The sequence below is a fragment of the Falco cherrug genome, chromosome 4 (genome assembly GCF_023634085.1).
Source record: "Falco cherrug isolate bFalChe1 chromosome 4, bFalChe1.pri, whole genome shotgun sequence".
Lineage (NCBI taxonomy): Eukaryota > Metazoa > Chordata > Aves > Falconiformes > Falconidae > Falco > Falco cherrug.
The window spans coordinates 84,884,857-84,901,202 of record NC_073700.1 but is presented as its reverse complement, the minus strand read 5'-3'; the positions used below and the strand labels follow the sequence as shown (position 1 = coordinate 84,901,202).

Here is a 16,346-nt window from a genome sequence, read left to right as displayed (position 1 = left end):
ATACCTTCTAAGCTGGCCAGTTACTTAAGGGAATGAAGTGCTGGTCTACTTTTTTTGCTAGGATAGAAAAACAAGGTTCAGAAAGCCATGTCACTAATCAGTGACAACTCCCTATCCTAAAGATACAGTATCCCTAAATGTTACTGTATCCCTAAAGATACAGAAACATTTCAAAAAGCTCATCTTTGGTTTTCCTTGCAATTTGCTGGGTGCTGCTTAAGAGAACGTTTCCTCCAACTAAAACCTTGGTGACTAGAGAAATGGGGGAGGGCAGGCAATGCAACTGGCTGCTCTCGTTTTGCGTAGAGATGAAAAGTAGCTCGTTGTTCCTGTTGGCCTTTAGGCCAGCATTTGGTAAAACTTTGTTCTTTGCTGTTGCCACTAAGTCCTTCCCGGTGTCACACTCATACAATGCAGCCCTTTCCCATTCCTGCATAATGGCCATGCATACTCTTTGTCTTTATAAAAGTCCATTTGTGGCTTGAAAAGCTCATATCAGAAACAAATTTAAATCTCTCATGGTTTCTTATGTTTATTCTTTTGGTGTCTGAGCAGAGTTGCTATAAGCCTGAGAATGGTTGCTGCTCCCGTTTCAATTTCTTCACCTCCCCACTCCTAAACCAGGTGACATTTTAAGCTTCAAATTGTATAGCAGGGAGCATGTTAAACATCAGGTCTGCAGGAAATGGGGAACAACATGATGGGGCTGCAGCATTAAGAGCTACAAACAGCCCAACTCTCCGTATTAAAGAACAACCACTTTTGGTTTAAAGTGTGAACAGTCCTTCAAAAAGCTACATGAAATCAGTTTTCTGGGTGATGGAATGTACGCCTGCCTAGTTTACTTCCTATTAGGTTATTAACACTTACTGCCTCTGTAACTGCTGGTTATTGAAGGAAGGACTTAACTTTCTACCAGAACCCTGGGACTAATTAAAACATTGCCATTAACTTTTAATGAGAAAGTTGTTACTTTCACCAGTAAACTGGCTTGGGCTCTTCATCCCATAAAGCACAAATGGCACATACTGAATCACAGTTAACAAATGGATTTTGGGGAAAATGCAGTCAGAGTGCAGCTTGTTGCGTTAGTTAAAAATGCTTGGTTGCTTTCTTCTTCCTTTCCCCACCAGTACTGGATACTATATGTGCTAACTAGTATTCGTCTCTCAGCAAGGCATCCAGACTTTGTAGGGCCAGTTCTTTTTTCCAGGAAGACCTTTGCATCATAAAACGGCTCAGACAGAATATGCCCAGGGGAAAATCCCATACTTATAGGAACTTCCAAGCCAGGGTATAGCACTAGTTGCTTGCCTAGCTGCTTGTCTTGGGTGGAGGAGAATGGCCTGTTAGAAAGGAATGGCCAATACAAATGGAGAACAAATAAGACACTTGAGGGTGTGTCTAATGGATCTGAATACTGAGGGCAGGAAAGGAGGACGTTTTGCTCCTCTTCTGTGCCAGCCTTGGGCAGAGGAGCAGGTGGGGTAAATTTTAGCTTTGTATATCTATCAGCCAATTCTGCTCTCTTATTGTTTGTACATACACACACTAAACTAGCCAATTCTGTCTTCTCTGGTACCAAGTTATACCTCATTTAAAGTGATTGGATTTACACCAAAGGAGTGTTACATGAGGAGAGTAACCTATGGGAACTATGCGTCCTCAGTACTAATGTTATAAAGGTTAAAAAATAATACAAGCCATTTCACAATGTATTTATAGAGAGAATGGTAAGAGCAATGAATAGTGCATTTTATTCCAGATGTTTAACAAAGATTAAATACATATCTGAACACTGTTGTTTTGAGGTACTTCCCTAATCTGGCTTTGCTCTTGCTTATAGCGGTGTAAATAAAGAATTAGTCTACTGAAGTCAGCAAAGTCATTAGCCTGTATTAAACACTGAAGACAGTGAGTCTTGCTTTTCCATTGCAAACCCCATTCAATTCAGTATGAATACAGCAGTAACGTTTAAGTGCAATGCAAGAACACAGCCAACTGCTAAATCTGTGCCCTAAATTCAGTACAGAGTTCTTGAGCTGAATTTTCATCCGAGTACTCTTGAATGCTGCAGCACTAAATCTCCTTTTCCTGCAGTGTAATCTAGTTTCTTTCCCCCAGAAAGAATTATATTTTCCTTTTTGTAAACAGAGGCCACATGAAACACATGGTTGTCTTCTGAGCAAAAACCTCAAAAGACCGTAGCTTATATATATTAAAAAACCAACAACCCACAAACTTCTGTTTGGAAGCTAAATGCAGTTTTTGAGTCTATCAGCATTTTTTTTATTCCATACAAGTTTTTTGCGTAGTGGAAAATATACACCCTTAGGAGGGTAACAACTATGATAAGTCATTAAAAAACAAATTATCTAGGAAAGTAATTTTTTCCATAATGAAAGTGGCTTGGCATATATTAGTGAAATGAATTAGTCACACAGCACACCTTTCACAACCTCAGAAGAATTAGATTACGGCCTGTACGTTCCCATGTGTAACAGGAGCTGCTCTCCTCTTTGTACATGCACCACTGTCACTCCACAGTTTCTGATTATGTTTTATTCATATGTAAACATAAATCTCTCACAAATCAGTCCGAAGCCTAAAACTAACCAGACCAGTTCGTATTTTTGGCATAAGCTATTCTATTTGCTCATTTTTCCAGATTAAAACATTTTAGTTGTTGTGATACAGAAAGATTCCAGGTTCAGTGGCAAGACGTGACAGCATGTCATTTAGGAGATGTATGCATGGGAAAGGGAGGAAAAGGAAGAAGGAAAGAAAGGCACATTTGCTTTTGACCCACTCAGTAGAAGGAAGTCAAGTGAGCAATAGCTACCCAGTTCATCCTTTGATTTAGCACTCTGCTTTCTGGTACTGTTCAGAGTAGAGAAGGCTCGAGAGGGAGTAAATACCTGAAAGGAGTGTGAAGAAAAGGGAGCCAGGCTCTTTCCAGCGGTGCCCAGTGATGGGATCAGAGGCAATGGGCACAAACTGAAACAGGAGGTACAGTCTGAACATCAGGAAACACTTGTTCACTGTGAGGGTGACTAAGTGCTGTCACAAGTTGCCCAGGGAGGCTGTGGAGTCTTCATCCTTGGAGTTACTCAAAAACCATCTGGACATTGTCTTGGGAAACTGGCTTAAGGCGAACCCATTTGATCAGGGGGACTGGACAAAGTCACCTCCAGAGGTCCCTTCTGACCTTAGCCCTTCTGTAATGCTGCTTTGGTCTCTTGTCAGTGAGAAAGCAAGGCACCTCATTTTCTTGGTGGCTCCCTTCAATCAAGGAACAGCTAATTTTGAAATGCAAAGGGTGCTCCAGCAACCAGGAGCTCTGGAAGGGACCCCAAAAAGCATGTAGAGTTTGCAGGGGGAAGGAATGAAATGCTTGTGGGATCAGGATGGGCGACCTTACATCTGGCCATTAAGTAAAACAAAGCAGGAGTGCAAGAATTACTTATTACTTCCACGACAATCCCTCCAAGTAACATTCCTATCCTTTTGGTTTCAGGGAGGGAGAGCTGTGACATAACTAATAAATATACTTAAGTATCACCTGATGACTACAGCTTTGTGCCAGTGGCATTGGGAGCCCGGGCAGGATACTGAGAACTGTGGTGAAAGGACTTGTCATATGCAAAAGCAAAGCAGAGAAATCTGGATGCCTGAATTTTATGACGTGTAACTTCAATGCAGAATGCTGAGGCCTTGATAGTTTCTGGGATTACAATACTTTTTTTTCAGACTGATTTACCATGTCATTCACCTGCAAAGGATGAAGATGGGCACATCAAGGGGTGGTTAGGTCCAGGAGCTTTCCAGTGCCAGTTGCTGGTGCTGCAAGCTGCAACACTTAGCTCTGGTCATATAGACAAGACAACCAGGCTTTGGGGCTGCACTGTGATCACATGGGGGGAAATACAGAAAACAGAGTCACACACCTCCTCCATCTGTGGTGACTAGCTCGTCTTCTTGAATGCCAGCTCTCCTACCTGCTGAGAAATAGCTGAGCTGGACTTGAGAGGTCGGCAGCGGAAAAAGGTAGAAGGCAAGTTCAGTGCCGGGTTCAACCCTGCCTTTTCTCAGGATATTGCCTTCCTGCAACAGCTTCCCATCACCACAGCGAGACAAGGTGCCAATTTCTTTTTTCCTCTGAGCATTTAGCAAAAGGGCAGGGTGGAGGGGCTGAAACTTTCACAGACATGAACTCTGTAACGCTAAGGTGCAGCACTCCCAAACCATATTAGGGCAACCTAACGTGCATTAGGGCAACACTGACAAGCAAGATACGAAAGTGCAGTTGCAGCTTTAAGGTAGAAGTAGCAAGTTTCTGTCTGTCGTGCTGGAAATACAGTATCTTGCCAAGTAACAAAGAAGGCATGTTTTCATGCACTGCAGTGGACAACCCTGTTACCAAATAATAATGCCTTCATCTTTTGATGGTGCCGTTAGAAGTGGAGAAGGAGCTCTTTTCACATCTCGCTCTATTCTGCCTCCACTTCTAATAAATACGAGTGCCTGAAGCTGAAAAGCTCTACACTAAAGCGCCTGGGTTTCTCTAATAGAGACCTCAGAGAAGGGCTGCTGGGGTTAACATACTGTTTTGCCCAGGCATATACAAATGTATTGCAGAAGGCACTATGCAAATAGTGTTCACAGAGTTTATAATTTCCTGTTGGAACAGCAAAGAAAAGAAGGTCATTGATTTAAACCAGAGAATACAAATGATTTCCTGCCCACAAAGCTGCCAAATGCTTGGAGTTATTGATTTTTTTTCCTCCCTGCTGCTAACCAAACACTTCTGGTCCTGTCATGGGCATCATCAGCTTATTGACTAAGTAAACATAACCCATTAAGCTGAACATTTTAAAAAATAATAGAAAATTACATTGGCTATACTAAAAAAAATAACCTGCATTTAAAAATTAAAGGAGAGAAAAAATAAAAAGGGGAGGAAAGAACTGTTCCTTAAATTAATTAACTTTTATGTAGATTCAAGTTACTGGAATTTAGGTTAGTATCCAAAAGAGAGAGAAAGGAATAAATTGAAAAAAGACTGGGAGGAAAAAAACCCCCTTTCCTAAAAAGCCAAAAAGAGGAGGGTGCAGGGAAGTGGGCACTTCAATTCTTAAGACCCCAAGGAAAAGAAAAAAATTACTGCAACATTGAGATTGAAAGGGTAAAAATGTGTGGCAGCAGCATGGTAAAGGCATGTTCTTATTTATTTATTTCTTTATTTACTAGCAGCAGGAGGTCTGTGCTGTTGTCTGAGTATTTTTTTTGAAGCCATAGCTGAGCACAGCTGATGCTTGGCCTTGGAACATGTCAGTTTGAAGATAGCACACACGGTATTAATAAATGTAGAACAATACTTGCTGTCAAGTTGGTTACAAGGCAGTAGTTCGCTGAAGGGGAGCCTGACAATGTCAAAAAGCATTAGACCAGAGCCAGCAAGTGCTTTATACGCTACAGCTGAACCCAAAAGATGAATTGATGCCCTAGATCTGACTTTAAGGCATCTGTCTGCTTTGGAGAGCGGGTGTTTTTCTGAAGAAGCATGGAAACAAGTTGCTTTTCTCTCCTCCTCCAACTGCCTGCCCATATGCGGAAGGCAAGGAGCAAGATGCGAGAGATCAAACCGTAGCACGTTGTAAATGCGCAGGGATGCCTTGCAGACAAAATAATCTTTGGAAGTAGGAGCACACACTCAGGAGAAGTGTTTCGAGGTGACTCCGAGCAGCCGGGAGACAGATCCCAGGCTGCGACCCCGCAGTGAGGGCTGGTTTCCCCTGGCCGAGAGCCTGGCAGTCCCTTGGCGTGAGAGCTAGCAGCAAGAGAAGAGCCCGTCAGAAGAGACACCAGGAGGGAAGTAAACAAGCAGATTACAAAGTGATGAAAAATAAGGCTATCAGCCTTCTGCAGTGACATACAAGAAGGTGTGACCATTTCCTCCACCCCCTCACCCTCATGCCTGTCGACTGAAGAATACTATTAAGTCAGGTAGTCACAGATTATTAATGACCTGTTAACAGCATCTTTAATTTTCTAATAAGTGCCAACTGTGGCTGCTGTAATTATTTTGCTGGTCCTACAACACACCCTGTGCCAGGCTGCAAAATACTTCCCCCCCCCCGAACATATTGTTGTGCCTCTTAACATGTGCGTGTACCGCTCACTGGCAATTTCACACCTAAGTAGAATTACATCTTAGGCTGTCAGAGCATTTTGCAGCCATTAAATGTCACTATCTTCCAGCAAAGTAGGAACCAGGAAGTGTTTAGGCACTTATTTTTACATGTGTGAATTGAGACACCCAAAGTTTATGGTTTTAGCCACAGTGATCCGGTGAGTCAGTCCCTGAGCTGCTTGTGAAACCTGGGAGCACCATCTTCTGCTTTGCCTGCACTGGCATTGCATGAACTGCAAAAGCCACAGGTAAATTGGAAGTAACACTGAGTAGGGGCTTTTTCTATCTAAGCAGAGGTCCCTGGGAGTCACGTTGTCTAAAAGTGATGGTATCTCTATTGTTCTTCCCGATTCTCACAAATAGAGAGCTGGGTAGCATGCAACTAGAAAACAAAACAAAAACAAACGGAAAAATGTGTGTGTTGTGGTCAAAGGCAAAGGCTTTCCTATGCAGCCTTCAATTTAAGAAGTCTGTGGGTATGGATCCCTGCCAGCGTCATTAAGAGCAGCAGTGATTTCCCGCTAACTGGTCCTGTTTCCTTTTCTAATGGATCACAGCACACCTCTGTGTCTCCTGTACACCACATTTGTCAAATTGCGTTGTGTTTAGCCCTGGGTAATCTGGTGTTTGACCAATAAACCACATAAACGAGTATTTGAAGATTACGGTAGCAATAAGTGTATGATGTACGTATGTTGTTAGCAGCCCTATTTGAAAGCTGCTGGCGAGGGTGGCTTGAAAACGCCATAAAGCAGCCTGATTTTTTAAGATCCCAGCACTTTTAGGCAACAATGATCCTGTAAAGGTATTGGCTGTCGAGCACACACAAAGCACATGGTGTTTTGAAAAATCTCAGCTATCAACACTGTGTAAAACCATGGTTTATGCTTTTTGTCCAGCTCTTGGACTGTCACACCTCTTTGCTGAGCAAAAGCCCTATGCTGTAGCTCTATAGGAAGAATTGTTCCTATTTCCCTAAAGGTATATTTGCTGTAGGGAGCAGCCCAGGAGTTGTGCTGAACCTGTCTAGGCTGGTATGTTTTAGCCTGAGAGGACAGTGCATAGGCAGGGACACAGCCCGGGTGTCTGGAGACCAGGTGCCCAGCCCAGCACAGGCTTCCTGCAAAGCCGTTCTTTTTTCTGCCACAGCTCTGCAAAATGAAAAAAAAACCCAACCAACCAACAACTCTGCCTGCCCTACAACAACTCTGCCTGCCCTAACAGGAGCTAGAAAGACCTAAAAGTTAGTGGATCAAATAGAGTCATCATCTAAAGCATTAAATGGAGAGAGATTATTTTCCCTCAGATCTTTTCCCACACATGTTGAGGAGGAAAATGTGGATTCCAGTCAGCTGTTCTCTGAAATTCCTCTTGCCCTGACTCATTTTTGGAAGAGAAGCTGATTCACATCCAACTGTCTTGTGAGCATCCAGCACATCTTTTCCTTTTTCCAAGAGCGGGTGGATAAATCAGTAGCTACTCCTCAGATCCAGGTAAAGGTCTGACTCCAGATGCTGCATGTGCAAATGGTGTGGCAGATTCCACCGCTTCCTTTGCCCTTTTGCTCTCTTTATCTCCCACAGCTCTGTGCCCAAGTTAACAAGCTGGATCTGTCTTGAATGGAAACCTTCAAGTATTATGGTAGTTTCTTTTCCTTTTTTTATTTTTTTTAATGGTTTCCATCATAACTTTTTTTTTTTTTCCTTTTTGTCTTTCTGAGAATAGAATGTTTCTAGGTCAGAATCCCTGTTGGTCTTGTGCTCTTTTTGGTGTTCAACACTTATTAAAAAGTCACGAGCCTTTGAGGTTATTTTTTCCCCAGATCTTAATTTGTGTTAACAGATTTAGCTGATACTGAACCAGTTCTGCTCATATGGGCAAGGACCAACTTTTGGAAACGATTCAGGTGTCCAAGATGTTTGAAAGTAATTAGTTTCCCTCAAAGCCTTAGGCTTTAAGAGTCAATCTGATGTATTTCAAAGGGGCTTGACTTTCAGAAGAAGGGTAGGGCCAGCATTTTAAGAAGGAGAGGCCCTTCTGGGAAGGATGTAGAGATGGGCACTTGAAATAAACTCACCACATCTGTGAATCTGGGGGGTTTTAGGGTAGCATTTTATTTATTTTTGGTTTTCAGAAGGACGTATGAATAAGAGCAAGGTGCCTGTGAAGTGCCAGAGGTATGTACTGCTATAATACTGTAAAATAAAAGGCATTATATGAGCAAGATGTTTGGCCTTAGGGCTGCAAACCTTCCTGTCTCCACTGACATTTTTAAAGGCTTTGTAAATGGGGCTCCATGCTGATCATAGCAGAGTAAATCACATCTTTTACCCCCTCATTTCTGGCAGCAGACACATGACAAGGGACCAAGCATCATATGATTTATACTATGTTCTTGCCTTAAACATTTTTTCCCTGTGACTGCCTCTCCTGGCATTCAGTTCCTTTAGGTCACTGTCTACTGTGTGCCTATTTAATGCATGCATGTGGATCATGTTATTGAAGTTAGTAAGACTACAGACAGGCATAAGCCTTATCAGGATTGGTGTTAGAGTGTGTAAACTTCCAGACAGGTGCTAACATTGAACATAGCCACGCAGTTCCTAGCCCAATGACCCCTGCAGTACTTCTATGAACTTTTGTGGCCATTTTCTTTTCTCTTTACAAGGTAAAATGTGACCTGTTAATCAAGAAGGTTATTACAGACTCTTCATGTTTCTGGATGTTTTTTCCCCCTTCTTAGGATTCAGTAACTTGACTGAAGGCTTGATAGGTTGTTGGTTTGGGCTTTGAGAACTTGTCAGTGTCTTCAGCATAATGCATGTATCAGACACAGATAAGTGCCCACAGACTGGCAAGAGAGCTAAGTGGTTGCCACTGCACAGAAAGCATTGCAAGCTGTTTGATCTTTCCGTGAGAAATGGTTTGGTACTCTTCACTGATCACTTACCTTGCAGGTTTGGTGAACCTATTCTAAGGAAACCATATACAGAAAACGCGCGTCACACTACAAAAACCTCCCTGGCTTGACAGTCCACTTCTGCTAAGCTCCTACTAAGCACAGAGTGCTATTCCCCTCTCGTCCTGACAGCACAGGACAGTCAGAGGACTGTATTTGCTATTTCTTTATGTGATTCTTTTCTTTTAACATGCCCATTTGGAAGCTGGGCAGTGACGTGTGCTGTGGGGAGGCACGGGCACGGCACAGAGCAGTTCTTTTGAACCTGGGATTGCCGTGCTCGTGACCTCACTCCCAGTGGCGGGGAAGCCAAGAAGCTGTCCTGTAGCTTTCTCGGGGAAACCACTCGCTCTTAAAACCATAAACACCACTGACCTTTTCTTCCTTGCACCTGAGATGCAACTTTTTCATTTACCCTACTTAGGAGTTCTTACTCTTAAATCCTTTGCAGTTCATCTCTAAAACACAAAAGGTGAACATTCAGAGCTTCCTCTCCCCTCCATGGTGTCCAATTACAGAAACATACAATTAGGGATGTTAATGACAGCTTATTAAGCATTAACCTATAACGCCGTGCTCCAATAACAGCAAAAATGGGTCACACTGTAGATGTAATTATCCTGCTTCTCCAATAGCATGCCCTAGTGTGTGCATGCGGTGTGCAGTGGGCTGCAGGGGAGGAGGGCACTCGGAGGGGAAGGTGGGCAGGCAAGGGGGAAAGAGATGCAGTACAGGCAAGCCCAGCGGATGAGACTGTCGCTTAAGAGCTCATGGGGAAGTAGTCTGTAACAGTGGAGTACAGGAGACGTATGAAGATATATAAATATACAAAAGTGTGCAGATGAGGGCACCCAAGAGAGTAGAAAAAGGAAACGAAACTAAAATATCTGTAGGTACCATGCCAGGCTTTGTACTAACGGAGCAAGCCACCTGCGCTGCACCGTGTGCCCCAGGAAATGTGATACAAGAATGAGGTGGCTGTTCAGAGCCCTTAATCATTCTATTGACTATTTTCACTTTCCTTGTTAATTAGCTAGCAGCAAAGGCAGAAAATAAACAACACGGTTTCCTGGCTTACCAGTAATCTCCCCAGTACACACCACTATGTCCCTTCAAAGCATTTTAACCAGGGTAAGTTAGACATTTCTAGGAAGCAATCCACAAGGAGACCCTGGAAGGGACCATTCCAAAGCTGGCTGAGAAGGTGTTTTACCTCCCTAAATGCCAAAATATGTCCATCTGTAGAAGAACCACTGAGGAAAAGAAGAGTATTACTCCTGCTTTTGGTTTGATTGTGAGTTAACAAATCTTCTTTCTTACAAGTTGCTGAGGTTTTGGTGAAGGCAGATTGTACATGCAAAGCCTTTGGTATTTCTGAACGTGCTAGCAGGGGGCATAATTTGTGCTGTTACTTCTCAGAAATGAGGTAAATAATACGCTGTGGCTATTTCCATGAAAAGTGGGAAAATAATATGCTGAAATGATGAGCCTGTCCAAACGCTTCTGCTGTACTGTCCTCTGTTCGGCGACAGTACTGATGAGGAGATATTTTGTAGAGCATGAGTGTCAAGAAGTTGTTTCTAAAATGTTGTCCTGGCACGTTATTAGTATAGAAATTGGCTTGCACCCAGATGCATTATGGATCTTAAAAGATCAATGGATGGGCAAGAGCGCAAGAATGTGAACTACAAGTGCATGCTTGTGCTTGCGTGTGGTTTGCCTGATACTACCTGACATCTCCTGTGACTTCCAAGACTACCTGGGTGGCTTGCAGAAAAGCTGGACCTGGGGCTGACTTAAATCCCACCGGCCCAAGGGAGAGCTTCATTGCAGAAGGACTGGCAACGCTGCCAGCCTTGAAGTTAGACGCTCAGGTCTGTGTTCAGGCCTATTGATAAGCTTTAATTTAATTTAATAGTAGTCTTTGCCACACATATTTAGTGTGCCATGCCAGCACCTTGGGACTACAGTGGTTCAAAGCGGTTTAAAGGCTCCCAGCCGCTTGTATTGGTGGCCTGGTGGTACACGGTCTTGGCCAGGTGAGTAGGCAGTGGTGGAAACTGAGACAGCCAGCAGTGATCTCACACTGAGTTTCCATGGATCAAGGTACTTCTCTTTGATTTCAGAGCAATATTCTTGCTTACTGTTTGGTCTGTGATAGTAACCAGAAGGTGGAGGTGCTGGTGGAGCTTGGTAGTGCCAGGAAGAAGAGAAGGAAGAGGAAGAGGAAGAATTGCCTTCCCCAAAGAACATGCTGCCCCAGCTCCTTTGCTCAGGTCTGAGGCAAGTAAAGTGAATGTTTGCGGCTTGGAGAAAAAGCCGCTGCTTCACTGCTACCTGCCCTTGGTGGAGGTGCCCGAGACCAACCTCTGCTACACACATTTCAGAGACCAAACCAGAAAATCTGAATTTGCTGAAATAAGGGAGAATCTCTTAAGCCTAGCCTATTTTTAGAAGATCCTCTGTGGAAAAAAAACAAAGTCTAATTAAAACCAGACTTTATTGTTGCAGTAACCCACCATTTCACATGTGACCCTGGGAGTCTTCCACCTCTCTGGGTTTGTTAGATCTTGCTGTTAACTGCCCGAGTCCTGCCTGGTTTCAAAGTCAAGCCTGAACACTACCTTCTCTGCCATATCTTACTATTTTCAAGGCACAAAATTAACATCACCCTTATTAGGAAGCTGTGCTCTTAAACATTTATTTTTAGAGAACACTACTTAGAATGATTTAATGTCTCTTTGGTAACTGTAGGCTCAATGTTTTTGTGTGCGCTAATCTCCGCTTAATCTTTCTTACCACTGCAAGCAGCACAGGGGGAAAGATGTTTTTTTCCAAGCTACGCTGTTCTGCAACTGTGCTTTTTTAATTACTGGCAGTGAAGAAATCTGTTTTTTAACCAGTTGACTTGCATACTTTTTAGTGGTGTAACAGGTTCTGATGGGAGATCTCTGCCACAGATAGCAATGTGAACTTCCCTCCTTAGGAGGCAATCTCACATTTTATTTATGATTCTCCTAAATATATGGTCTTACAGTTACTCCCTTTGTGGCGAATGAAGTAGAGGGGGCTTGGTCCTTCCCTTTCATAGCCTGTGTGTTTTGCAGGCTGTAAGTAATTTTCAGAAAGGCTCTGGGCATGTCCCTGCTTCCCTTCCCCAGCCAGCCACCTCCATGGCACTGCAAGATGGGAGCAGCAAACACTCGGTTGGCCAGAGGGCAGAAATCCTAGCAATGAGTCCTCACAGGCAACAGCTTCTTACTATGCCTCAGTCATCCACAAGCTGAGACCATGAGTATCTCTGGTGTCATCATTCAAAAGCTAGCAGCAGTTGCATGCTGAGGGATGCTCAAGGATTTGGATGCAATATCCAAACACCCGTGCTGCAAGGGACCGTGATGGTGGAGAAGGGGAACAGCAGCGCCTGTGAGGGATGCTCTGGGCTCCAAGGACACCTCCATCCTTGCTTTTGGAAGCTAGCAGGGAACTGTGGGATCAAAGAGGTTTGCAAGGTCTTGAGAGGCTTGTTAAAACGTGTAGCTCTGAAACTCTTCCCGCAATGTTCTGTCAAAGGACCAGCTTGGGAAAACAGCTGAGAAACAAGTGGGAGGAGAGCGTCGAGGGCTAGCCTGGGGATGGGGTGGTCCAGCCTGCAGGCTTCCCACTGCAACAGAAAGCGAGTGATGGGGATAGTCTGTCTGTGACAGCAACGAGGACCTTTGCAGAGCCAGCATGGGCTGCACAACTTGGGTGCACACCAGGCCCCCCACCTCCCTGCCTCCAGAGGACCAGCAATGGGCAGCGGCTGCGGGCAGGGGCAGCACATCAGGAGCAGCTGAGAGTGCTGCGTGGGGCAGCAGTGCTTACTGGGATCACCGTTCCCCAGCTGCCAAGCTCCCCTGCCAGATGGCACTGTCTTGGCACAGCACCACCGGGGCACTGGCAGCCACTGACCTGCTGTGAGCGAAGGCAGTGATGAGGGCATGTGCAAGCACGTGACCGATCAGCACGAAACTCCTCTTGCTTTTCATCCCCCTTGTTTGGATGCCAGCAAACCATGAGACTAACAAACCTCAAACCCGCTGACACCCGGTTGCAGAGCCTCCGATTTCCGCCCTTTGCTGGGCAGGTCCCCTGAGCCTCGGTCAAAACCTCCTTGCTGGTGCAAGAGCTCTGTGTCTTCCCACTTTTACTCAGCAAACTGCCGGCAGCAACCCCCACCTCCAGACATTTGTGTTCAATTACCCTGAATTTCATCACAGAAAGCAAATTTTGCCTGGCTGCAAATTTGAAAGGGGTGAAACCAAATGCTGCGCGTCACAGCCTGTTACATCTGAGCCACTCTCCAGATTTACCACCTTTTTTCTCTCTTTTTTTTTTTTTTTTTTCTTTTCCCCTCCCTGTTATGCAGCATTAGTGTCGGATCCTCCTCCTGGCCAAACACATCTTGCAGGAAATTTGGTTATTAATCAGATCTTGCAGTTTGGGGCAGGGGGAGCGGCATGAAATAATGTTATAAATTGCAATTTAAGGAAACTTGCAAACACAAGCGGGTGGGCAGAAAGCTCTCACTGTCCTTGTGAAACTACTGCTGCTGTTCCTCTACAAAAACACACTCATACTTCCTCTGCTGCAACTTCTCGCACCCCTCAAGTTCCCCAAGGGAAGTGAAGAAGAAAACTTGACAGAGAAACAGATCAGGAGCGAGCAAGATGATGACTGACTGTCAGGGGACTGTACCAATGGCACAAAGCGGGGATTTTGGGGCATAAAATAGACACAGTACCCACGAGCTTCTCTGGGTTGCTACCATGACTAGCCACCCATGAATCAGAAGCAAATTAAATGGTAAAGTCAAATACTAAGTGCTCTTAAAATCGAGGGAACTCGTTACCGAGGAAGGCCCTTGGCTGAGGGGTAGCCTGCATTATGGTGGCATGCTAGTGCCGACAGGGCAGGAGGTGAAAGTTGTACCTGGGTCACATCCATGGCTTCCCCTTGGGCTGGAGGGTGCAAGAGGCTGAGCACAGGCATGTCGGCAGAGCGGCAGCAGCGGGAGGCTGCCCGAGCCGCCCTGCCCCGGTGGGACGGAGCCCTGCCGCCTGCCTCCCCGGCTGGGGCTGCTGGCCGGGCGATGCCTGCCGCACACACCCAGGGCTGGGGGCTGGGCTCTCACACCAGGACTCAGGTGGCCTTGCCCAGGTCGCGCTTCTGTAACTGGCTCAGACCTCAGTTTATTAACCAGCTCTCGCCGAGCATAACGCTGAAGTCGCACCATCGTGGCACAAGAACCAAGGTGTGAAACCTTTGGGATTAGAAATCACAGTTTCCCCAAGTATCCAGATGTTTATGTGCTTACATAAAAAATGGCAGAAAAGGGGAGAATATTAGCCTTCTGCTAATATTTTTTGTTGGCTTTTTTGACTACTGTCAAGACCGTTCCTCCCATCCCAGCTGCGAGAGAAGCAGGAGCATAAGCTGGTACTCGGATGCTCAGTCAAGTCCCATCCTGCCACAGCCCAGAGCAACATGCTGGTCTTCCAGTGACGACTCAGCTCGATTCCTACCAGCCTGCTGCAGGCAGGAGCGTTAGCTCAGGCTCTTCGGTTCCCCCCTTACCCAAACCGTGGAAACGCTTAGTAGATTGACTTTCTCAGCGGTGTTTCTTATTCTGTTGGGTCATGCATTCAAATGCCAAAATTGTGACTCATTACAAGGGCAAGCTTGGGCTGGGGGGTGCAGGAAGGAAGAAAAATAGCCTGCAAGAGCCTTCCTGTTTATCCATGGCTTGGGAAAAAAAACAACAGAATACACGCACCCTGGCTCCATTATCTTTGCTGGCACAGTGCTGGCTTGGCTCTGTCCCTTACCACTCCAGGCCAAATCCAGCCCTGCCGGGAGGGTGTCTACTTTAGAGGAGTTTACTCGAGAGAGAAATCCAGCCCCCGGAGCCTGAATGCTTGCAGTGTGCAAGCGAGTGCACGGGCACCGGCAGCCCCCGTGACAACGCGCTGCGGCGCTGGCCCGCAGCCACACCAGGGAGGTCATTTTCTTTTCGGCAATTAGCAAAGTGGTGGCATCACTAAAAGAAGTTGAATAAACACATTCAAAGCGGCTGGGTCCCCGGTTTGCTCTGTTCTCACCACCCTTCCTTCTGGGCACGCGGTGGGGCCCCAGTAAGCAAAAGCCCGATGCCTGTGCGCTGTGCTTGCATTCAGGCCTGCTTGGAAAGGGCTTTTAGGAAAGAGGAGGGGAAAATAACCTCTTGGGTTTGTGTTTTTTTGGGTTTTTTTTTTTTTTTTTTTTTTACAACAAATGTCTTCCCTTTTTTCTTTTCAGGGAGGAAAAATGCCAGCTTCCCTAAGAAAACTGCAGCAAATGGCTGTTTTCATGGGACTGTTCAGTGGCGGGGGATGCCTCGTGATGTATAATCTTATGCAAAGTAAGTATTGGTGGTGTTAGCAACCTTATTTCTCCTCTGTCCCTTTCATTTGCTTTTGTGTAGCAGGGAAAATAGCAGCATGCAAGAGGTGAAAAGCAGACAGAGTTAAGGGAAGTGTGGTGGAGCCTCTGGGCTCTGCCTCCCTGGGCTTCCCGCTCCGCTCCGTTTTCCAAGGGTGGGCATTGCCTAGGGAGCAGGCTGTGTGGTCAGGAGAAGGTGGTTTCTGGGGGGTTTCCTGAGGGTGAGGGCCAAGTGAAGAACAGGCAGTAATGCAAGTTTCATTTCTTACTGAGATTTTACCAACGGGCAGGAGAAGACTACCATCTGTGAGAAGGTGTTAATGTCTAGCGGTTTTATCTGTAAATCTCCCTGTGGTGCTGGCCCTTAAGCACAACACGCCTGTGAAAGTGCTAAGACATCATTAGTTTCTCCTGAATGAAGGGCAGATAAGAGCCCTCAACACTGAGAAGACCAGGGCAAGGAGAAAAAAAAAAGCTAGAGAGAGGTGACGGTGCCGTTTACAGACAGCTCGAGTCACTACATGTCTTTGGGCAATAATCCAAATTATTAGTCCAGATGATAAGTGTTTATTTCTTCTAAAATTTTTCCTAGATATTTAACATCAGACCAGAAGGCAGCTTTGCCTCTCTCCAGGGGGGTGCTATAAGCCTCTTGGCCCTGTGCCTCTCCCTTGCCGGTGCTATCAAATGATGCTGGTTTTCACTTGCCCTTCTATCAGAAGATGCTGCCAG

The 16,346-nt window shown here is 45.3% G+C and overlaps 1 protein-coding gene across 21 annotated transcripts in view; it reads left to right on the top strand.

Moving 5' to 3' along the window:
• LOC102055566 (cytochrome c oxidase assembly factor 1 homolog) overlaps positions 1-16,346 on the top strand; it is a 54,179-nt gene that overhangs the window by 30,727 nt on the left and 7,106 nt on the right. For 17 of the 21 annotated variants that reach the window (XM_055709186.1, XM_055709188.1, XM_055709184.1 and 14 more), the window contains one exon: positions 15,492-15,594. In XM_055709186.1, the coding sequence (XP_055565161.1) occupies positions 15,501-15,594 (94 nt within the window). In that variant the 5' untranslated portion in view covers positions 15,492-15,500. Of the gene's footprint in view, positions 1-3,987; positions 4,139-7,499; positions 7,687-10,263; positions 10,447-15,491; positions 15,595-16,346 lie in introns of those variants that run through there. The other 4 variants (XM_055709183.1, XM_055709192.1, XM_055709171.1 and 1 more) reach the window with 4 other exon arrangements.